The sequence below is a fragment of the Bactrocera oleae genome, chromosome 4, assembly GCF_042242935.1.
Source record: "Bactrocera oleae isolate idBacOlea1 chromosome 4, idBacOlea1, whole genome shotgun sequence".
NCBI classification, from domain to species: Eukaryota; Metazoa; Arthropoda; class Insecta; order Diptera; family Tephritidae; genus Bactrocera; species Bactrocera oleae.
In genome coordinates, this window is record NC_091538.1 from 69,332,306 (window position 1) to 69,356,855 (window position 24,550).

Consider the following 24,550-nt stretch of genomic DNA (forward strand, 5'->3'; position numbering starts at 1 on the left):
TTATGCGCAGAGTTTCTTAATATCCTATTCTTGGGAGAGATGAACAATTGCAGAGCAACGAACGGCGCAAACACTGAGCGTTGATCAGCTGCGACACTGAGGCAACGCCAACTGCAAATTAAGCAGCAGCAACTGTTAATGTTACAAAGGCGAGTACATACGCCGAAACATTAGGTGAGGTTAGGCAATTGTTTTCCTAACCCAGAGACACACTTTGTTCAACATAAATAGTTCGCACGCACTCAATAAATGTTTCTAGTTTTCATTCACCCAATGCCTCACCACTCTGCTCACTTTCGGCATAGCGGCCTATCGATCATATTTAGCAAGACGTTGGGAAAATTTCAACAAAACATCCGTTCTCACTTTCGATCGTTGAATGTCGCGTTGCCGCCTTAGCGCGGTGTGTCATGTCACGACTGATAGATATGTAAATTTACTTTAAGATCCATATACATTAGCATCTGTGTGTCAGTGTGTCTGTATTTATACAACGTTGTTGACAATTTATGTGTTTCGAGTGTCTCCATTTGACACTTTCTTAGTTCAAATAAAAAAATTCCAACAAGTTGTTCATTGCGTTGTGTTGTCTAAAAATGGATGCTAATGGCACAAATATCGAGTTAACAAGCTATCGCATAAAAATAGTTTCCCTTTCGAAATGCAAACATCTGGATAATGGACGAGTTAAATAAGTGTGAAATATGTTCGCAGTCATTAAAACCAATGTATATTTTAAATTCGAAAATAAGTGGATTATAATCATCAAATCCAGCGTGTTTCCACGAATTTGAGTAACCATTAGCGAAGCACTTAACTCAGCGTGCATATAGAATGTCTGGATATGTATGCTTTCTATTGCAACACTGGTTGTCAATAGTGGTTCTCAAATAATTAATGGATATATTCTAAGAGATTTCACTTAAATGTCACAAAGTTTCCTTACCGCATGTTCCAAAGAGCATAGTGTTTACTTTTGAGTAACTAGTACCTTTTTATCCTCGAATCTTTTAGAGAATAACTACTATATAATACATATTTATAGAAATTTTACGCAAATGGTCATAAATCTGACGATCGAATAAATGTCTATTTCAACTCGTTGATAGTAAACGGCAATGATAGTTAATAAGTATCCTTTCGCCTTTTGAAAAATAAAAATCAGAAATCTAAAAAACATACTCGCATCCTCAAGTCAACTGCGAGGTCGTCTGGTTTTGTGTTTTTCGTGTTGCAGAGATCGAATAATTTCAGAAGTATAGCCAACGATTACTCTTGCAATAGAAGTTTAGACGAAATTTAAGATAATAAAATGAGCCCAAAAAAGATTTAGACTGCCCATGCTCAATGTGCTCAATGGAAGTCCAATTCGTCTAACTACGAAATGCATGATCTTATCAACTAACGTTCGACAGGTTATGGGAATCGGTCAACACAGCAGCCCATCTTTTCATTCTTCGAAAACACTTATAATGCTGAATGGTAGGTGCAACTAACCGACTCACTCAAAAACTATTCGAGATATCGAATTAAGACTTTAATAGGTTAACACAACGAAATAAGTAAAAATCGTTTTTTTTTTTTTATTTCATAGTATGTGTGCCCCTTAATTCAATTCCAGAAATATTGGACGAATAACCAATTTTTCTGAAAATTTGCTTAATTACTACAACACCTTACTTTCAACACATACTTCTTAAACTCATTTCGATATTCCTTAGCAATTAACTAATTTGAAAATAATTCATGCAGAAATAACGGCAAATTGTAATAAATTTTTGAATAATTGGGGTTAACAACTACGAAACAAATAATAATTGCAAAGAAAACCAATTGACACTTATGCATATCGATAATCAGATGTGTATCGGATCAATAAATCAAACAAATTTTCAATCAATTGAGTAAAGAATTTTTTGATAATTTTTGAATAATTTTTTTGTTTTTCAAATTTAACATTATTCATATAGAGGGAATTACATTAAATTGAGGTACATGGCTGGGTGAACATTGGGTTGTAAACGCATGTACATATCTACTTCAAATGCAACTCAATAACAATTAGCTCGTATATGTGAAATCATTTTTAGGAATAACTATATTACCACACGTACAACTCATATACTCGTCAAAGTACTAAGAGGGGTGGGGGTGACATGCAGACATTAGCTAAATTGCACACACACAATCACAGACCGAATGACTGACTCACCCACCATTTGCATAGAGAAAGCCCTTCGCCAGCTTCAGTTCGCTGTCGATCTCCTTAAGCAGATCGCTTTCGGACCAACTGCGGCGATTCGGTTCCAGCAGGAAACGTGTCTTCTTGCAGGTGCGCACGTGTGGCGCTGGCGGCCGGCTGCTGCTGCTGCTCGTTTTGTGGCTGTGACTGTGCTGATGATGGTGGTGATGCTGGTGTTGCTGCTGGTGATTGTGGTGCTTGAGGTGCGTGTGCGACTGCTGTTGTTGGTCAGCATCAACCATAGCACCACTAGCTACTCCACCTGTGCTCGAAATGCTTTGCTGCTGCAGTTTGGCGTGCGTTTCGTAGCTGCTGCGCGTACTTGACGTGGCAGTGGAAATGTGGCTCCTACGTGTGACGACTAAAGTGATTGTTTGGTTGAAGAAACAAATATGAAGAAGAAAAGGAATAAAAAATAAGAGAGAGAGAAGAGGGTAAAGCTCATAAGAAACTTGATCATTGACAAGATCAACTGACAGCCACAAAACGAATGTTTGTATGTATGTTTCAATTTGGAACGGGCAACGGAAGGATGTGAGGAATTTTGTGCCAATATTCGGTGATGGGTTTGAAATTTTGATTTTTTCAGATTTCTTGAAAGTGTACAACAGCAGCTTTGGGGTATTTAGGATGCGTGTAGCATGCGTTATTAAGGCGCGTAGAATTTTGATGAGCAGAAATTTTGATTTTATGTTATTTGCCATCGTTCAATGACCTGCATACTTAAAAATATCACTTTTCAATGTTTTATTTTTCAATTTTGCGTCGATTTCGCTTAAATTGCTATATAAGCGTGTATGTATGTGTTTAATTTTAAATACTTGCTCATTTGTTTTCCATGCCGCTTATAATTATTGAATTTGTGGTTCAACGCTCTGACCGCTAGTCCGTCCATCAAACCAATTAGCGTGCCAGAAGTGCCACAAAAGCCGCTGATCTGTTGGCCGACCTAATTGAAACTTCCTTTTCATGCGCGCTTTTATCTTATCTTTTGTATTTTATTTAAGTTTTTTCTTTCATTCTCAACTTTTGCTCTTTGCGATTCTTTAGTTGATCTGCAATTTAAGTTGCTTGTTTGCTGGTTGAGATGTTCGCGTGCTTTGAGCGTCGGGTCGCGGTTTAACGGTAATTGCATGCCCAAGTTGTAACGATTTGATTCTTATTTTTCATATTTCTTACAGATGAATCGCGTTGCTATTTTTCTTTTATTTACGAGACTTTTTATTTGCTCTTTATCTCTCGAATGTTAAGTAGCGGATCTGTTAATTGTTCGCCTCACTTCGTTGCAATTTCCGTTTCTTGTTACTTTTTCTAAGTTGAACACATGCGACTTTCGACATTTATGAGATATGTATACTAGGGTGGTGCGCACAAAAAATTTTTAGCCTGAGGGTAAAATTTGTAGATTATAAAACAAGAAAATTTTTGGAAAAGAAAAATTATTTTAACATCTAGAAGTGGCTCACTCACTTTTAAAGTAAATTTTGAGTTAAAGTTTTTATTTCGTAAAACAAATTTGATAAGTATTCTAGAAGCTGGGGAGAGTCCTCTTTCTGGCCAATCAAAAGTTATCAACTTAAAAATTTTTGTGTGGAAAAAGTCTTAAACGACAACATGCTTTCCTTAAGCGTTAAAATAAATTTTGAGTCAAAAACCGTAAAATTCGTTAATTTTTATATAAATGTGAAGAATTTAAACCAAAAAAAATTTCTTTTTGTGTCCAAAAAAGATTTTAACTCGAATTTACTTTAAAAGTGAGTGGGCCGCCACTAGATATTAAAAATTTTCTTGTTTTTTAATCAACAAATTTACCCTCAGGCTAAGCAAAAAAAAATTTTTTTTTCGTTCCACCCTTATATATATATACACATTAGGATAGGTGGATGTACGTATGTATTTCGAATTTTTTCCCAAAAAATCCCAAAAAGAAAGGAGTTTTTTATTTGTAATTTTTTTTAGCCAAGGCTTAACCAAAAAACTCTGGTTATGGCAAAAGTTCAGCATTGAGTTCATTTTTTTTAAATTTGATGTTCGATAATTATATCTTTGTACAAGAATATTTGTGTTAAAAATTTTTCAAAAAAGTTTATCAATGAAATCAAAATTGGTTAATGCACAATTTCGTCCGATTATGAAAACGAAATGTTGCATAAACATTAATTCAGTATACAATTGTATATGAAAACTTATTTAAGACCACAAAAAGTTTTACGATTACTGAATTCATTACACCTGAATACTAGTGAAAAATATATTCCAAAACTTTTTTCTAACTTACAAAGTCTGAAATATGTTCTTTTTTGTGTATATAATAAATAAAGAACCACCCTAATACAACTTTTAATTTTGGTACCGAACAGAAAATAATAATTAGCTGAACAGGTTAGCTAATTATTATATATAAATATGTGTACACAAATACTCCAAGTGGGTTTTCTCAATATATTGACATACAAGTAGAAGTTAATTATAGCGTCATAACTTAAAAATATTTGTTTCTCAGAGTTCATTATAGGGAAATAAAAAATAGAGGCTTAATTGGACTTTTTTTATATTTCTATTGAAGATAAATAACTTCGTCGTTGCTGTCATGTGTGAATCCTATAATAGAGCGCGGAGCTCAAATAAAGCTAGTGGAGAAGTGGCGAATCGAAGACGACTATAATTGTACCAAGCGCACAATTTTACACTACGTTTTGAGTATTTATTCTACAATAAATAGCAAATACTGACAAGTTGCTTACGTTTCGGATTGGGGAAAAAAATTTATATAAGATTAAGAGAATTTTATAACAATAATTTATAAAAATATGAGCATACTTAACACATACATATATAATAAATATATATATTGTACATTAAGAAGTGACACATCTGATGTGTAGGTTGATAAACAAATATTGAAAATTTTCGATAATTTCAAAAATCTTTTTTTTTGATTTACAAAATTAAATTATTAAATTAATTAATTAAAAACTAATAAATAAATAATACTATTTTATTTCGAATTGTCATTGCCAAAAAAGTAACGGTAAAAAGGAATATAGATAAAGAAACGGAGGATTTTCGCGCTAGATCAACATGCAAAAGCAGAGCAGCCAACGAAGAGAAAACCAAAAAAATATATACAGGACAGCATATAATACATACATACGTAAAATGTGGTAAACATATCAATCAAAAGACAAAAAACAAACAGCATTATAATTTTTTTTGTTTTTTTGATTGGTTAAAACAATAAATATGTATTTTTATTCAACAAAGAACTGCATTAATATTTATTACATACATATTATTAAACTAAGAGCATACAGACATAATTTTCATCTACTAATTTTACAAGCGGGTTGGTTTTGTAACAGTAATTGTTGTTTATGTTTTTTTTATAAATATATGCATCACTTTTAATTTCATTAGTACTTTTGATTTTTTTATAAATACATTATTTTTTATTTTAATTTTTTTTTATAATTTCGTTAATATCGTTTTCGCGAATATCGTTTAGAAGTAATACAAAATAATAATAATCCAAATAAATTTTAGTAATAATTCATAAAAAATTAAAATAGTTTAATAAATTGTTGTTGTTGTAATTGTAGTAGTTAATAGTAGAAGTGGTAGTAGGTGTATATGTAAGACGTAAGTAGATAAGACTACACAATACGGGGTTTCATTCACAGGGTTCGGGAATACTCGGCTTGCTAGTTGCAAATCGCACGAAATGTTGTTGCAACATCACATGACACATTACTGCGGCTTGTATATAATTTTTTGTGGTTGTTGCAATGTAGGTATGTAGATAGCTTCAGAGCTATGTGGTATGATCAAAGCTACGCCAAAACCTTTCGAATTCGTCATAAATTCGGCTTTTGAACGGTGACGTGGCGAACATCTCGTCAAAGGAGGGCGATACTGGTAGCTTGCTAAAGAATGGTGAATGGGGTGGTGGTGGTGTTGTTGTAAAGGGCGCTGTTTCAGCAGCGTCGACTAAAGCGAGCAATTGAAGAGAAACATTAACTTTTTATAGTGTACAATTTAACTAATTTGTGAGTTGTGTAGACAAAACTACATATGTACGAGTATGTATAGATACAAATATTCCCAGATGGTTGGTTGTTGAAGTTGATTTTGAAGTAAAAATTTTAAAGTTTTGGCGCACAATTATTTACAAAGTACCACAGATGTATGTAGTTATTTTCAACTTTACCGATGAGCTATTGATGCGTGGAGTAGTTACAGTGGTGGCTAGATAGGAAAGTAGGTTGTTGGGATATTTTACATACACGTATTTACATATACGTATATGAGGTGGGTATGTAGTTACATTAAGCAGAAAGTTGACAGCATTTTTTGTTTTTTGTACAATGAAGAGAAGTTGATGAAACATTTAAGTACTCAAGAGTATGATTTATCCTAATTATCAATTATATTATTTATATGCACTAGCCTCTTGGTGATTTTTTATGTGTTTGGTGTGGATAGATGAAAACGTGGTGACAAATGAAGACATGACAGCTGCGGATCGTATGTGGGCTCGGCGCGCGTTAATGTTTTGTAAATATCTTCAAAGCAGTTTTGGCTTTTTTTATACAAAAAATAGCACAGTATAATAGCAAAACCCACTGAAAGGTCTCGGCTTAATCAGAAAGGGGTTTTCAGCGTACTCAAAATTTCCCTAAAAACTAATTATTTGATTTATTTTTAGTCTATATTTCTTATTTTTTCAAAATGCAATTAAAATTTTTTGTGCTTTTGGCGTTTCTAATTTTTTTATTTTAATATTTTTTTTGTTTAAAATTTTAATTTCTTTTATATATTTTTTGTATATTCAACTAAGCTACGCAGTTTTTTTATTTTTAAATAGTATTTTTTGGGGTTTTACGAAATTTTTGTTTTTCAGATATATTTTTTAAATTTGCCGCTGAGTTGAACGCCGATTTTAAATAGTTTACTTGTTTGAGATTTATTGAATTTTCAAATTTAATTTTGCAAAATATTATTATAAAATAAATTCCAACAATTATTTATAATATTTTTATTTCTGTAAAATACATTTGCTTTTAGTCAAAATCTATTTTTACTCTAAATCTATCAGCATTAATTACCATTATTTATTTTAAAAAGCTTCAAAATTTATTGTTTTTTACTTTTTTTTTAATTTTTTGTTATTAAAATAAAATATTGCTGCCTCTTATTCACATTTCCTATTACTAAAACAAGCCAGGTAAAATTTTTTGTTAAAATTTCTCTTAAATGTTGAAACCCCCATCACATGTCATATGATATCAAAAAAAAAATGCTAATAATTTCACTGGCTTTTTTGCCGTTTGGCAACCCAACCTGTGCAATAAAGTGACAAAAAATATTTAAAATCTTTTTCTTTGAATATTATATCCCTCTCAAATTTATGCGCTATAACAAAAATGTATGACTTATGAGGAGCTCATGCGACATTTCTCAAGGTCATTGCTGTTTTGCCGTTATACTGTGCTATTTATTCTTTTTATTCGTTTTCTTAGCCATTTAATTTCTTTGAAATTTTCATTAATTCTACAACAAATAAAAATACACGTCACGCTTGCTTATTTGCTGATCGAATTCATATTTAAGTCCAAGCGCTCCAAATCGACAAGCCGACTACGATCGCAGTACCCAAAAAGCTACCAGCACCAATTAAAGCGGGTAAGGTTGGAGTGGATTCATTTGAGTCGTTTGAATTACCCGTTGCAACAACATTGTCGCTTGTAGTAGTAGCAGTAGTGGTAGTAGTATCGATTGTATCGGTAGCGTTCGAGGAATTTGAGTTGGACTTGGTTATGGTGGAGGAGTTGGTAGTAGTAGTACTAGAAGCTGAAGCAAATGTTTTACGAATAGTTTGTAATGTAGGAGCGTTCACATTTTGCATGCACTCACCCGTTTCACCGCCGCTTGCTGTACGGCTATGCCCTTGTTGTGGTTGTTGTCGCGGTTGTTCGTGTTGTTGCACACTTACTGGCGGTGCCGCTACACGTTGGCTAGTGTTTGTTACGATTTCCGGTCTTGCAATTTTCACAGTTTTCACCATAGACGATTTCTTTAATGCACTACTCATAGAATTACCATTCGCCTCTTGCCGACGCTCCTCCTCCTGATGCACCACCCGATGACCACCATCGATTTTCTCTTCATTGTGATTTGAGAAGCGTGCAAATTCGCGTAGATGACGCGGTAATTGGCGCAAATCCGCTTCCGATTTTCCTTCGATCACTTTCACTGGCGGCACCTCAGCATCACTCTCACTCGCATGTCCTGTTCTGGCAGGCTGTGACTCGGCTCCACTCTCCCAATCGCTGTCAGCTGGCATAGCCAGTTTCGTGCGTCGCTCCTGCACGCGTTTAAGGAACTCATCGCTAATGTCAGGTTTGGGATGTGGCGGCACAGGCGGTTGTTGCTGTCCCTGTTGCGTCTCATTGACCTTGGAGATTTTGATGATTTTCTGTAGGCGGCGCTCTTCACGTTCCGCTACTTTGCTCAGCCACTCTTCAGCCATTTGCTGTCGGAACACTTCATCTTCCGTGAGTGTGGGCAACTTTGGCACTGGTCGGTATATGTCACGCATTGGATGTTGTGGCATTTGTAGAGTTGCAGCTGGTTGCGTATTTAGCTCATCCATCAGTCGGCGTCGTTCGTTTTGCAAACGTTCAAATTCCATGCGTAGCTCTTCTTCTTTGCTACTTATATATTTAAGTTGCTGCTGTTGTATCTCACGTGGTAGTGAGGCGCGACGCTGCCGCTCAGGCGCATGTGGGCTGTAGAGCGGCTCCTGTGCTGCCGCTTGCGGCGCTGGCGATACTGGTGCTGGCGATACGCCGCGTCGCGTTGTTGTGCTTATATAAGTTGGATTGGGATCACGCTCGAGCACTGAGTAGCAACTGCCGTGATGTGGTCGTTGTTGCTGTGCCACAGGTTGCAACATAGGCGCATGTGAGCGACGCGCATTGTAAGCGTTATAGTTATCATAGCTGTGCGTGTACGACGAAAGATCATTGGTGGAGGCGGTAAGGCGAGGCGCGCGTATGGTACGTGGTCGCTGACGCTGATAGCAGATCTCCACTTCACGTGCGAAAGGACGTGTAATATTTTCCGAAGAGCCAAAGTCACTTGCATAACGTGCCCAATCATCTGCAGCGGCGGATTTAGGCCGGTCGTAGGTAGCATATGTTTGTGGTGTTTGAGTTTGCGTGCGTTGCGTGTTCTCAGTGAGATTAAACATCGACTCTGCACGTCTGAATCGTGACGCATCATCCACTGTATCATACTCTGCTGTTGGCGGTGGTGGTACTATTGGCGCGTCACCATTTTCCATTACAATGGGTATATTGTAGGAGCGCGCCTGTGTTAGTTCTCTAGGCGCTGAACTTCTATCACTTTTGCGCGCAAAACCATTTAGATGCGCGTTGCCGTAATCACCATTACTTTGTTCAATTTGTATTGGTATTTCATAAGTACGACTAGCAGAGTGTGTACTCGTGGTGTTTTGTGCACCATCATTTGCCCACCCCTTCAATTGACGCGAACGCATCGAACGCTCGATTTCACGCTCCAACTCTTGCATGTGCTGATGCCGTTGCTTTTTCAACTCATCGAAATGGTCCTTGAAATTCCACTGCGAACGATTGAGATCGAAAAGTGATGCAGACTTTTCGCGTTGCTGACGTTGCACCTTACCCTCTTCGAGTTCCATATGTAATTGTTGCGACAACGCATCAAAGTCCTTGAACAGTTTGTCATGTTGGAAATTGAAAGCGGAATGCTTACTATTGCTTTCGCCAAGCGGTGGCGCGGTGGCTGGCGTCTGACCACCGAAAGCACCGAACGCACCGCCGTCCGCTGCTGCTTTGGCACGTTGCCTAAATTCTTCATAAGCATTGCCGCTGTCGCCACCACCACTTGAGGCTTGCGGTCGTACCGTGCCACTACCAAACTCTTGACTATTTTTAATATGTTCTTCTTTTATTGTAGTCTCCGTTGTAGCCATTGTGCCAAACGTGCGATCGGTGGGGTTGTGCTGTGTTGTAGCTGTGGTAGAAGTGGTGGTGGCGGCAGGGTGTACGAAATTTGTCATGTTTATGCCGTTTGTTTGTTCTTTTGTTTCTGTAGTTGTTTTTTCATTTTCTGTTGTGTTTAATTTTATTGCTGACATAATTTCACTATTTCCGCTTCTACTTGATACGCCATCGCCGGCCACGGGGTACTGCAGAAATTCTTTGGACGGTTCTCTGACGGGGAATTGCAGCAAAGAGGGCGTAGATGCACTTTCCAAGGACTTGTCACCATCCGATGTACGCTCGTGTTGTGAATTACTGTAGTCATAGACCACTTGTCCATTTTCCATGCGTTTTTTCGCCTCGTAGGAGTGCGTCTCGATATTGGAGTACCGTTTGGGCAGCGTACTCTGGAGTTGGGCGCAATAGGTGCCGTCCTTCGATGTAGTAGAAGATTCGATGTTGGAGAAGCGTTTACGATTGCTATCGAAAATATCGCTGGTGCCCATCGATGGGAACATTTTGGCCAATTCACTCTCGACACCCTGCATATTGACTGAGGTCGTGGATGTTGTTGTTGGGAAACTGTTCTTTGTGTAATTATTAGCAGCGAACAAATCGGACACTCTACTAATGCTGGTTGATTCGGACGCGTTTCCGTTTGAATACTGCCGTGTATCAGCGCTGGCTGTTGGCTGTTTTCCTGCGAATGCTGGCGCGCCACCCTGTGCAGCGGCAGCGGCACTCGTTTGCCTTGAGTTATTTTCAAGTGATGATGACTGTTGTTGTGCCGAAGATGTTGATGATGAGCCATCTACCGAAACAGCAACAGCATCAGCTGGCGCGTCAGTATTCTGTATTAGCTTTAGCAAACGCTTTTGTTCTGACTGGTTCGGTTGTATCTGCTGCCGCTGTTCTCCATCCGCAAAAGTGGCTGATATTTGCTCATTGGCATTTCTATCTTGTATTACGTCATAAACGCGTTGACTGTGGTCGCTGCACACATACGAAGACGACGCGGCTATTCTTGCTTGATTTTGTGCCTTCGCTGCCGTTTCGGCATTCTTCGCTGGCACTGGTGGTGGCGGTACGGGCGGCGGTGGTGGTGTTAGGCTTTTACGTAATTTCTTCATATACGCTGCCGTCTTCAATATCTGTTGCTCCTCCTGTTGCAACTCAGCATTGAGTGATTTCATCTGCTCGTCGGTGTATTCGTGATAGCCACGTCGCTCCAGAAACTTTTGATGTGCATCCAAAAGTTGATCGGGTTGTGGTGTTTGTTGGGCGCCAGCCTGTTGCGAGGATTGCGTGTTGTTCGTCAATTGATGCTGTTGCGCGGGCGAAAGACAAACCAGCACATTGGGATCGGCTGCTGTTGGTACGCCCAACCAAGGCGCATCGCTGTAGCGCACAGGTGGTGCGGGCACTGGCGGTGGTGGTGGCGAATGCAATAATTTTGCAGAGGCGGCAGTGAGATCACGCGTTGCGCCTACTGGATCACTGAGCTGTGTGATCGCCACATTGTGGGTAGTAGTCGTATGTGTGGAGGTAGCACTGTGTGACGCCTGTGCGTTCTGTGGTTCACTGAGTGTTGTGGGCGTACGACCGTCAGCGATCGACAATTGCAATTCGCTTATGTGTGGTAATTGGGGTAATGGATATGGCATGTTCGGTGCGTGTGTGGTTCCTTGTGCCAGCGCTGAAATTTTCTCCGCTTGCGTTTGTGTTGGCGCCTTTGCTTGCAATTCACCTATATTCTGTGCTACTGTGGCCAGCTCTACTAGTACCTGCTCGCCATATGGCATGGAGGCCAGTGTTTCGGTACATAAGAGACGTAACTTTTTAATTGAAGCATCCTTTTGCGGTGCGCTCGGATATTCTAAATCGTTTTTCTGACCGTATGTGTTGGCGACGCTTTCACTATTTTCTCCATATTTCCATTCAGTGTGCTGACGTTGCTGTTGTGCATCTGAAATGGGTGAGATTGCAGTCAGTGGTGGCGTCAATTCATGATCGGTAGAGGGGCGCGAGCCAACATTAATGGCTGTGCACTGACTGTGTTGTGTGCTGTCGGAGCAATGGGACTCGGCGGACTCTTGTCGCGACAGCAAGGATAGTGAGGTCAAAACGTTATGTGTGTTAGGGGAGAGTGTATTTGTTGTTGGCGATTGTGGACACTTCTGTTCTGTTGTAAGTGTAGATGCAGAGTGGAAGGTGTTGTCTTGTGGGACACGCGCGGGTATTAGCGGTGGTGTTGGCTGTGTTTGAAAACCTGCAAAATCACTATGAAAATCACTAGCACTAGCACTGGTGGGTGGTGGTGGTATGGGTGGTGGTGAGGGCGAAACATTCTTAGCACTATTAAAATTATCAATATTTTTCAATTCACACGAAGTACGCGTATTGGAGACATGCTGATTCCCGCACGTTGTTGCCGTTGTCTCGATTGTATGCGAGTTCAATATATCGCGCACGCTATTCATTTCTAATTCAATATTTTCAAGCAGCACTGCTGGGTCAACGTTTAAACTATCACTAGTCGCAATTATGGCTGGCGGATACTTAGCATCAATACTGCTAGTGAGACTGCTGCTGCCGCTACCGCTGCCATTGCTGCTCGAGCTGCGCAAATATTCACACCTCTCCGTTGTTGTCTCTGAACTCATCTCCGTCTCCGTCTCCGTCTCTGACTCGCTAATTGCTGTTGTTGTACGCTTACTAGTGTTTGTTGTCGTGTTTGTTTTTGTTTCGCCACTGCCGTTGGAGAGTGCGCGCTCTCCAATTGGCTCCGCCAGCAATTGCAAACTTTTTAAATTCTCAAATATTCTGTGCTCAATGGGATTAGTGATCTTGGCTGTGTCAATATTTGTGCCATTAACAGCGGCTGCCGCTGACGTTATTTGTTCTATACTACCACTCTGATTGTTATTGTTATTTGTATAAATTTTTTGCATTTCATTATTTTCTGACAGTCTTGTTGATGTCTGATTAACAGGTGTACTCTCGCGACTATCATTTGCTGCCGTCGCACACTCCTCGCTGCCTGGTCGTGTTATGATTTCCCTTACGTCCGTGTCGAGATCGATCGTTGAGTGACTGCTGTTGCCGCACTCGTCATCGCCGTCACCCTCCGCGTCGAGCTCCATCAGATCGGACAGGCTACTCGATGCCGAACTACTCAGATATATCACTTCAGCTGCTTCCGATTCGGGCGTGTGCTCGCTGGACAAACGCGTACAACATTCCTGTGCGGGAGTTATTGCGTTATCGATCAATTTGGCCGCAACCACCATGGCAACAGGCTCTTCGCGTATGGGTAATGGTTTTTTTGGCAAAGCGCCAAGCTGTTTTTTCGGATGTCGTCGCGTGAAATCCAAATTGCTGCGCGGGAATACTTCATTGGCTTTGCGCACTTTCGACGCGGATGCATCATGCAAATCGTCGCCGGAGTGTGTTGTCATCAGGGGGTTCTCGGAACAATCGCTGCGCGCATCGCTCATGTCACTATTCTCTTCCATAATGCTGTCCAGATAACGTGGACTTAATAATTGTGGCAGGAAATGTGTTTCGAGCGCCACACGTTTTTGTGCGCGCCGCTGCTTCAGATCTTGTTGCTCCGGACTTGGTATGGTGGGGGGTTTGCGCAAAATCTCGTAGTTGTCCTCGTTTTCAGGAGAGAGTGTGCGCACGGCTTGTGCATAGTCTAAAGCGCAAGCGCCAGCCGCAGATTCGGTCTCGGACTCGGCTTCGCTTATCACAGGCGGATTGTCGTTATATTCGCTGGAGCTTTCGTCGCTCAGCTCTTGTATTTGCACAATACTTTTATTGAGCAATTGTGCTTGTTTGCTGCGGTACAACTGCGATGTGGGGCTGTCAGTGTCAGGCGAATCAACGCGATAGTTAATGGGTGATGTAGATTCGAGTTGTATGTGATGTGTAATGACTTTCGAGTCATCATTTTGATCAGGCCTACCTTTGGGGCTAACGCAAGCGGCATTAGTTGAAGTCCATCTTGATTTTTCGCTTTCAACGCTCTGTATTCGACTAGCACCTGCATTATCGTTCGATGTCTGTGCGATCTTGTGTACGATCACCTTTGCACCGGCATTCGATTGCGGCGTATGGCTAGTTTTTTGTGTAGAAAAAGCTCCTGATTTTTGTTTAACCGTTAGATCGTCTTCTTTATGCTGAAAAGCGTGCACTATAACTTTCGGTTTAACATTTGTCTGCCCTGCTTTCTGCTCTTCTTCCTGCTTGTGCTCGATCTTGTGCACAATCACCTTAGATTGTTGTGTCTCGATCTCCTTCGCTGTACTTTGTACCGGCTCTTGCAGTGCGGTCCCTTCAATTTGTCCATTAGTCGCCGCCATTTGTACTTTCTGCTCATCCATCAATTCCACTTTAAGCTCACCCGTCGTCGCGTTAGTAAATTTCTCACCAACACTCGCCACTTGTTCGACCTTGTCAATGTCTCCAATGTGCTGCTTATTATGTCCCCCCTCACTTGTCGCCTCGCGCACTATTCTATGCACAATCACCTTTGCCATTTGCGTTTTCGGCACTAGCGTGTGCAGCTCGTCCAACTCTCTGGCACCGGCTATGGTGCGATCTGGTCTACTCATGCCGCACAAATCAGTCGAAGCTGTCACTGTTTCGGTTGTCACTGTCGCCGATGTTGCAGCGTCATCATCGCTTGTGATGTACGATTTCGAATCTTTATTGCCCATCGTGGATTCCTGCACTGCGTCACACACTGCACCCACTATCCCCTCAATGCGCGCTATATCACTATGTGTCGCTTCCTTATTATCTAATTTCGAAAGTTGTGCGTCTGCATCTTCCACACGATTGCACTCTTCACGTTCAACTGCAGTTGTGAACGTTTGGTGACTGCTTGTGGGTTCGTTCGAATTTAAATTATGACACTGATTGAGCGCAGCAGGAGGGGTGTCAGAGTCCACTTCTCGCGCATCTTCTGAGCTCGGCGGCTGCTGCTGTGGTGAAGTAGCTGCTCGCGGCTCGTCTAGCGGAGCACGCGGTGTGGTTTGGGTGGCAGTTAGTGTGGGGGATTTAGGTGATTTCGGAGGTGTTGTGGGTTGTTGTTGCTGCTGATTAGATTGCTCACGTCTGCTTTGACCCTGACTTTGATTGTCTTTATTATCGGTTGGCTGCCGGTTTTGATCGGTTTGTTGAATTTCTGGTTGTTGCGGGTTTTGGTTTTTGTTTTTATTTTGATGCTGTTGCTGTTGCTGTTGCTGCTGTTGATTCTTCTGTCGATTCTTATTCTTGTTCCTCTTATTTTTCTGGCGATAATTTGGCATGTTACTTCCAATTCAATTAGATAGTTTTTATTGCACTTGTTGTCCCTTGTTCAACACGATCGCTCATCGATCACTATTGATTGACTACTTAGTTCTAGGCGGCCCGTACTCAAGTGTATGCCTTGTGCTTGCAAATGTTTCAGTATTCTACCACTACTATGATAATTAGGTTAACCGCGCACGTTCTCGTTTCTTTTTGTTTAAGTTTTTGCTTTGCGGTGATTTTCAGCGCTTTTTGTGGTGACTAAGGTCGCGTACCCAGGAAAGACAAAAACAACAAAAAATGTATCTATACTATGTCTATACACAGTTATGTATATTTGATCAGTTTTAAGGAAAGTTCGTTGCGTATGAAAAAGTTTGCTCAATTAATTGAAATTCGTATTGCGTATTTCAAAATTTCCGCTAATAGTTCTATTGTTATTGCTGCTGAATGTGCTGCTTATTCTCCTTTTTCTTGCTATTCGTTTCGGTTGTCGAAAATCGTGGACTCATTCTGTTCGACTGTAGGTCTATGAAAACACTGAGTGATCCCCACTAAATGTTCAACAAAGTAGCATCGACCGGCGAGCGCTGAGCATAGCCTCAACGGATATTCGCCGTTGTGGACGACGGCCCAAGAGACATTGGACACGCGCACTGTTTCCCTAAATGTCACACAGAAGCGTTTGTATCTTGGCGCGCTGCCTTTTAAGTTTCGGAAAACAGAATTTTGGATATGCCTTAAGAAAACTTTTATAATTTTTTTTGGTATTCGGCACACACACATACACATACATAGAGCGCAGGAGATTTCATAACAGCTCGAGCAACATCGCTTTGCTGCCGCTACTGAAAATTCACATAACGCGTAGAGAAATTACAAAATTTTTCACTCGATTTGTTTTCGAAAACCACTGAGTACCACAAAAACAAAATAGAATTTTTGAAAACTTTTCGCGCTTCGTTTGCTCTTGTGCGCCAACAGCGCGCGATCGTTAGCTCACCCGTGCACGCTCGCACGTCACGGAGAGTCGTTGTATCAAACTAAATAGTATGTGCGCGCAATGTTTTCGAAACGCTCTCAACATTAATAATATTTATTGCTGTTTTTTGTGTTTTTTCTGTTTTGCTTTCTAACATTATTTGCTGCCTTTTGTTTGTAGCTAAATAGTACACATTTTGGTATGGTGGTTGGCCATTCGGTTGGTTTGGTGTGCTAAAATGAGCGGAAAAGCAGCAAAAGTTCGAAGTGGAAGAATATGGCGCGCTGTGAGTACGCTGCCGCCGCGAGCAGCCCGCCACGGAAATAGAAGTGCGAGTGAAATTTGAATGGTTTTTTGAGCGTCGATTTCCCCGTACACACGCATACACATTTACAATTGTTGTGGGGTGAGGAGCTAGTGGAGCGCTACACGAGCTGTACAGCAAAATTAATGGTTCTAGTTTTTTGTGTTGTTTGGTTGTGTGTGTACGTGCGAGTAAAATTCTATAAAAATATACTAAACAGGCATTTTCGGTTTGGCAATAACGCATACAGGGGGAGTAGCGTATGATGGCAGCGGAATAAGCAATGAAGGTAAAAAGTTGTGGCTTACAGCGTTTTTGGGTAAAGCGGGATGCCTTTGGTTGTTTGTATGATTGAATATCAATTGAAGTGTTATTAATTAGCCAAGATATTTACAATAAATATGTTTTTTTCAAATTGTAGATTGAATTTTTGGTAAATAGTATAAAATTTATTTATTATAAAAACTTAGCATAAGCAAACATTTGTCTCATTGTCAGATAACTCGATTTTATTGGATATTTTGGTGTATGACCTTAATTAATAATCATAAGCACGATATTTACGAGATAAAATATTTTATGTTTAACTCGTCCACACACCGATTTATTTTGGTGCTTATGAAGATAAAAAAAATCTGTTTTGCAGGAAAACTTGGTTTCACTGTAGAAAAACTCGGCTACACTGTTGACTATTTTCACAGTTCAAAATCGAAGCATAAATTTATAAATTAACGTATTATATAAAGGGGTTGAAAATAAACGGATCATAAAAAAAATTAGGAAACTAATTTTGGTGATATTTCCAATTTTTTAGGAAACGATGTGTCTATTACAAATCCGAAGTGTGGTTTATACTCATATCGAAAAAAGTGTTATGGCGACTACTCAGAAAAGGGCGAACAATTTGGAGAAAAATCTTTAAATCGGTTTAAAAAGTTTCAATAATCTGCTATTATGAAGCGGAAATTATTTATGCAGTAATGACAATAAAATTTATTGAGTGCAACAAAATTATGTTACGCGACGAAACTTCGTCACACCTACATCATACAAAATGTTACCATAATAAAGGCGGAAGCGGTTAGAATAATTTTATTTAAATTGTTCGATTTAATACTCGGTTTAAAAAAATTGTAAAAAGGTTGCCACTTGCTTGAATTTTATAATTACAAAATATTTATGAAGAAAAAATTCCACAATATCGACATTTAACGCACGAAGTTTAAGCATGCTATTAGTTCGAAATGTTTCTGAGAAGTGTTGTCAATTGGTTTTAAAAAGAAATAAATAAAAGGTTTTAATTTTTTTCAACTTATGACTATTATTATTTTCCACAAATTTTCTAAAAAATCTCGACTAATCACACGTAATGTTCACAAAAATTCTTTGTGTAATTATCACAACAAAATATATTTCTAAGCAGTGTTGCCAAATGTTAAAAAAATTTTATTAAATTTAATTTTTATATTATTATAGTTTTTGGAGAAAATGTAAGCTTTTTTTCTAATAATTTCTCTAAAAAATCCCAACTAAACACGCATAATGTCCACTAAAGAACTGTCTCGCCCGTATTTGCTTACGTCGAGGCATTATCTAAACACTTAATTGTATTTTTAGTTAACTGACAACTAAACTAAAATTTTGCTTTTACGTATGCTTAGATTTCTATGTAATGTTTGTATGTAGTATATGTATCTATAAAGACTAGCAAACACACTTTAAATAATTAACTAAATTTAAGCTTAAGTAAATAAACATTCTAAAAACCGGCTGATTAGTCAGCGCTGCTTTTAAGCGTTTTGTTCTAAGTGTATTTCATTATTATTTTTTATTTGCTTTTGCTATTTCGTTTGCTTGACACTCGGGTATGCAGATTACTTTTAAAATTGTTTGCTGCGTAAATCAACTTTACTCTTCAGTCATATCTATTGCTTGTTTTTTGTTTCCCCGCCCCCTTCGCCTGTTCGTTTATTCTTTCATTTTCGCTCTTTTTAATTTCGCAATTTTCAATTATCATCAATCTAAGCGCAGCTTCGGCTTTTGCTCTACTTTTGCAGCACTAATTAATGAGAATGCGCTGGAAATAATTAGTTTCTATTCAAACCATTCGCTGCGCGTACGCACACACGCACAACGGCAAGCGCGCAAAGCTTTTGTCTAAGCGCTCGATCACACACCCCCAACTGCTGCCGCTCCGTACTTGGCGCACCGAGATCACTGCATTACATGTGTGTAGTTGCTGTTGTTGTACGAGTATTTCCTCTCGCCTAACTTAGTTTGTGGGTCGGTCGTCGGTGGTCGGTTGGTCAGCGCGTCGACAGTTCACTGAATGTGACCGCTTTGTTTATTGTGATTTGCGTTTCGTGTGGCTTTTTGTTGCCGCTCTTGTTTTTGGTAGACTCTATGTTTACTATTGGTGATGATGTCACCTGTGTGTAGCGTTACCGGCTAGCGGCTGAATAGCGACTACAGCGTCGACGATCGTTGTCGCGATAAACAAGTTGGCACACAAAAGTTAATGCATTCACAAATACTTGTGTGTGTGTCTAAGTGTGTGTTCACATATGACAAATATGTGTATGTGGGAATGCGCTCATTCAATAATTAACAAATATAAGCGGGTTTCATCAGCATCGTGTGTTTATTTGTGTATGTGTGTAAGTTTATTTTATTTTTGTTTGCAATCAAATTGCACATTGCAAATATTTTTTTAATAATTAGCATATGGATATTTTTTGCGCTTGTACCTAGCAAGTGTTTCTTTATTATTGTTGTTGTAGCGCATGAACAAAATTTACTGTCTATTACAATTTATTTCACTGCACCGCACACACGCACGAACGCGCTGCACTTGCCTAGCTAATTTAATGAGGGATCACCCGCCAGTTATCCACTTGCACTCATGTATATATGTATGTATTTCGTATTTCTTTTTGGTGGCTTATGCGTCCCTTTAAAAACTCGCCCTATTGCCGGCGCAATGGTCAAGCAAATACTGCCAGTTGCCGGCAACAGACAACAGAGTGTCCACCAGCGCGCACCAAGCTGCAAGTTGCGTCACACATACATACATATAACATATATACATAAATAAGCATAAGTATGTGTAAATAAAGGAAAAACGCAAGAAACTGCAAAGCGCATTAGCTGTTGCATACGGTATTGCGGCTGCCGCACAATTTTGTGGCCAGACGTTTTTTGCGAATTAGCAATTTTACAAGCCGCAAGTGCCACAAATAGAGTGCTGCAACGTTTGCAAACCACACGTGAGCGCCGAGCTCGTACAACACTCTATTGAAAGTTACAGCGCGCAGAGTGCGCAGGGTGCGAAACATCTTTTTCAGTAGCGCGAAGTCAGGTGAGCAGCGGTGTGGTCTGTTAACTGCTGACACCTTAATCGTCAATGTGTTGGGGTGGTAGTTTTTCACGTTTTCACGTTTTCACTTCCGGAAAAGTTATACTCAATTTAGGTTTTGTAGCGTCTGTAAAAACGACGAAGTGTTGCATTTTTTCTTTCATATTTTTTTTTAAATGATAATAGTGAGTTAAGGCTTTAAAACCAACGCACAACAACATTTAGATTTATAAGCTTGGCTGATAATATTTAACCCTATACGTGCATTCCTCGACGGCTAAATGTTTTCTCAAAATCCATAAAGTGAACAAATTGACTTAAAACACGAGCATATGTAAAGTCAATGAATTATCAATTGGAATAATTATGACAATTCAGTTCTTAATGATACTCAATTTAATATTTAGCAAACAATTACAAATTGTCCAATTCGTATTAATTTCAAATAAATTGATATAAAAGTTATTTATTTTTTATTGAGTTTTCGAATTTTTTGCTTATATATCGAATGTACATACAAGTACATTTGAAAATAATCTCCAAAAAATTGAAGTTGATCCGGCAAATGGTTTTGGGAATATGAGCGTATTTGTAAGAATTTTTTAACTTAGTGTAATCGGCTCCCCAAATATAAGATTTTTGATAAGCCATTTTTGGGAAGCCATCATTTTGTCTAAAATGAAAATTTTGTCCAGTCCTTCGATCACTACCTGTATTCTTCTATTATAATATTTTTGGTTTTTGGTTTTTGGATTTGCACAGACACATATTTTCGGTGGTCCTCCTGGAGATTGACTATAGGATCAAGTGGATCCAAAATTAATTGAAATGAATCAGCGATTATTAAAGTACCTGACATTCTGTAAATGCTCAATATTTTTTATTAATTTATGAGATAAAATTCCTATTCAAAAAAAGTTACGAAAAAATGTGTTTTTCTCACTAGAAAATCACATATAAAAAATTATACGCAGTCGCTCCTAACGCTGACGATGTTTAATGCAATAAACTGAGTTTCGCGAAATGCTTAAAAAATTACATGCGTCATACTATTATTTGCTGCAAGATATCGATCTTTGAAAAAATTAAGTAAATAAATAAAAAATCATGACGTATAACGCTTAATATCAATTTGAGCAAACAATAACTGCCATGAAATTTTTTATTATTATTAAATCAAATTGAATGTACTTCTGAGCATATGCAAACGTAATTTATTTAATTTCTTAACTATGTATGTATGTGTGTAACGCGCAATATTTACAGAGATTAATCGCATATAGACATAAGCCACTGTAGTTTGTTTGTACGAAGCGTGTGTGGTGGATTAATTGAGCAAACTTTTTCATAATAATTTTTAGAATTGATCACTGTTTCGGTTTTAAATAAAGGTGTATGACGACATACATATGTATGTTTATATGCATGTATGTTGAACAATTATAACATTTATTGCCTCTAGTCGCCCAAAATTTTTTTATGACATTCTATGTTTGCCAAGAGCTTTATTCAATTAAAATGTTAATTAGCAGCTTGAATGTTGCTTAATAGAAACACGATTTTTGCGCGCAGAGATTTGTTTTGCTGTTTTCATAAACTTCAATTGGATATTTTAATTTCAAAACTTTTTTTCAATGTAAACGATTTTTTGAATTTTTTTATCAACAATTTGTACTTCAAAAAATTCGTTTTTATTGTTTTCTATTGCTTCCTTATTGTCTTGATAGTACTTATAGAACTTCCTTAACAGTTACGTGCTGGCTTTTTTATACACAACATCCCCTTTTAACTTGGTTTTTGACTAAGCTCAAGCACTCAAAAAAAATTACACTTCAAACCGAAACAAAACGATCACCGATCAGTTGAACATATGTGTCCACAATTATTCTTGATTTCATTAAACGCACAAAAGTCAGTACTTAACTCACGTTTAAGCACATTACCGAACCCAAAACCATTTAAACATACGTTTTCTATCGATTGTCCTTTGGAATTGCACGATCACTTCACCAACACTGCATTTTTTATATTAATTGCAATTCAATACAATTTTGCAAAATGCACTGTCCGTTTTATGCAAATTATGCAAATTAATTAAGCACTTTGCGTAGTCCTTAACAGCTGACGGCAGGAGATGATCGGCGCGATCATTATGACTATTAACTGCGTGCTCTTGTGTTCAAGTGTAAACAAAACTAACTTCACATTCTTGTAACTATATGTGTATACTTGGTTTTCTTGTTTACAGTTATTGACTTGATTTTATTGTTTTTGTTGATTTTTGTAGCTCTTTATTGTTGTCTATGGCTATTTTTGGCAAGAGCCGCGTGCGCAACTTCCCACGCACACAACTTCCGAGATTTTTCGTAAGCAAATGCAAATAAATAATTAAGTCTGCGTGTGTGTGTTTTGGTACGTGATCTCCGCACTACTTTACTAAACAATACCGAAAGACTGGCAATTGGTGCGAACAATACTTTAAGAGGGCTCTTAACACCGCACTTCAAGCACACACACACAGAAGAGCAGCAAGTAGAATTAGACGCGGCAACGCGGTAGTGGGTACTAACAATAAAGAAACAAAGAACAAAAACAGGCGAAAAATCACTACCGCTACAAACGAACGAACTGTATAATACTTGTACGCCAGGAACGGAGTTCTGTTACTCACTGACTGACACAATACTGTGCCTTGTCGGCCTGCGCGCACAGATAACCCGTTGCGGCGCTGCCTACTGCCTGCCGCCGGGAGCACCGACTTGAGTGATCAATTAACGAGCGGTCGCAGCCAACCGTTGTACACAACCACTCAACGCCACAGAAACAAAAAAAAAATAATAAATAAAAAATAAAAAAATAACAAGGTACGTGAAATATAAAAAAATTGTAAAATAAAATAAAAATAGCAACAACAATGCACAAAAAGCATCGAACACACGGCCAAACAACGTGTGCGCGGTATATCAACGCCACACCGGCAGGTCGATGGCGCTGGCAACGCGCAGTGGGCCCAAGGGTGTGGCGTCATTGCGGCCGATTTGCAATTAAAGTACTCGAAACATTTATTCGTACAGCACTTTGTCGCTTCGCTATGTTGGCGCTGTGCTGTGCGAGTTCGCGCGGTTGACGCGCAGGTGAGTCTTCGCAGCGCTGTGCCTCAACGTGATCGCGCAGCAGAGTGACAACAATCAGCCGCTCCAAAATGACAATGAAATCGTGGTGGCATTGTATTGTTGTGATTTTGTGATGTGCCAAAAATGAAGTGTGTAAGTGGCAAGCCGAAAAACGGCTGTGCGGAAGCGCACAATGTCTACATATATGCATATGCATGTGTGTACACAAAAGGTAAAGTGCTGATATATTTCGAAGAAAAAGCACAAAGCATGTTGTAATAAGGTAATATATACCTATGTCATTCATATATATACAGTTATTCACACACACAAATATTTATCGAATATATGTATTTGTATACAAACACTTATGGCCATATTCATTGCTTATCAATACGGTTATTTGCCGTACGCTCTTTGATAAGCGTAGAAAATTGCACGTCAATTATCTGCACAACATGCATACATTTACATGTATATATATATATGTATATAATATATAGCTATAGACACATATGTATATATATATATACATATGTATGTAAATCGAAATTTTAATAAAGAAATTGTATTTATTGTCTGCAATAGTATTTTCTAATTCATACAAATGTAATAAATTATCCACTAACAGTAAATTAATTGCTCTAAAGCAAAAGCACAGTTGTTACCAGATAATAGCAGAACAAACGTTAAAATCGGCTGCACCGAAACTGTAATACCCTTCACAGGTGTATTTTTATAACAAGTATATGTATTTGTAATTTTGAAAACGTAACCGGTTAGCGGTTTACGTCTAACGGTTTGATATAAACAACCATCAAGTCGAATTAAGGATACGTAAGTAAAAAAGTTTTTCATACAAGGTCTTGATTTGGAGTAGTCAGTTTGTATGGCAGCTATTTGCTATAGTAGTCCTATATCGGCAATTCCAAGCTCAGCTTCTTGAGCAGAAAAGGACGTTGATAAGACTTCAGACCGATATCTTAAAAACTGAGGAACTAGTTCGCATATATTCAGAGAGAGATAGTGCGCCTGAAAATGTGCCAAATATTTTTACTATAAAAACAGTTATTGCATATACTGCGGAGCGTTTGTTTAAAACAAAGTTAAGATGTTTTTCGCCACTTTCGTACAACTTAATTATTAGAAATGTTCTTCGAAGAAGGAAAGGTTTATTACTCTTCAAAAAGCAAGAGAAATGAAAACACGAGATCGTAGCGCCTGCT

General features: G+C 38.7%; 1 protein-coding gene across 22 annotated transcripts in view; it reads right to left on the reverse strand.

Moving 5' to 3' along the window:
• The window catches only part of CAP (Cbl-associated protein), an 86,035-nt gene that overhangs the window by 45,829 nt on the left and 15,656 nt on the right, over window positions 1-24,550 (reverse strand). For 4 of the 22 annotated variants that reach the window (XM_070108219.1, XM_070108220.1, XM_070108221.1 and 1 more), the window contains exons 1-2: window positions 8,156-16,612; window positions 2,217-2,603 (exon numbers count right to left, since the gene is read on the reverse strand). The exons of 3 other annotated variants lie outside the window; for them this stretch is intronic. In XM_070108219.1, the coding sequence (XP_069964320.1) occupies window positions 2,217-2,603; window positions 8,156-15,587 (7,819 nt within the window). In that variant the 5' untranslated portion in view covers window positions 15,588-16,612. Of the gene's footprint in view, window positions 1-2,216; window positions 2,604-8,155; window positions 16,654-22,822; window positions 22,838-24,550 lie in introns of those variants that run through there. 15 more of the 22 variants (XM_070108225.1, XM_070108224.1, XM_070108223.1 and 12 more) reach the window with 10 other exon arrangements.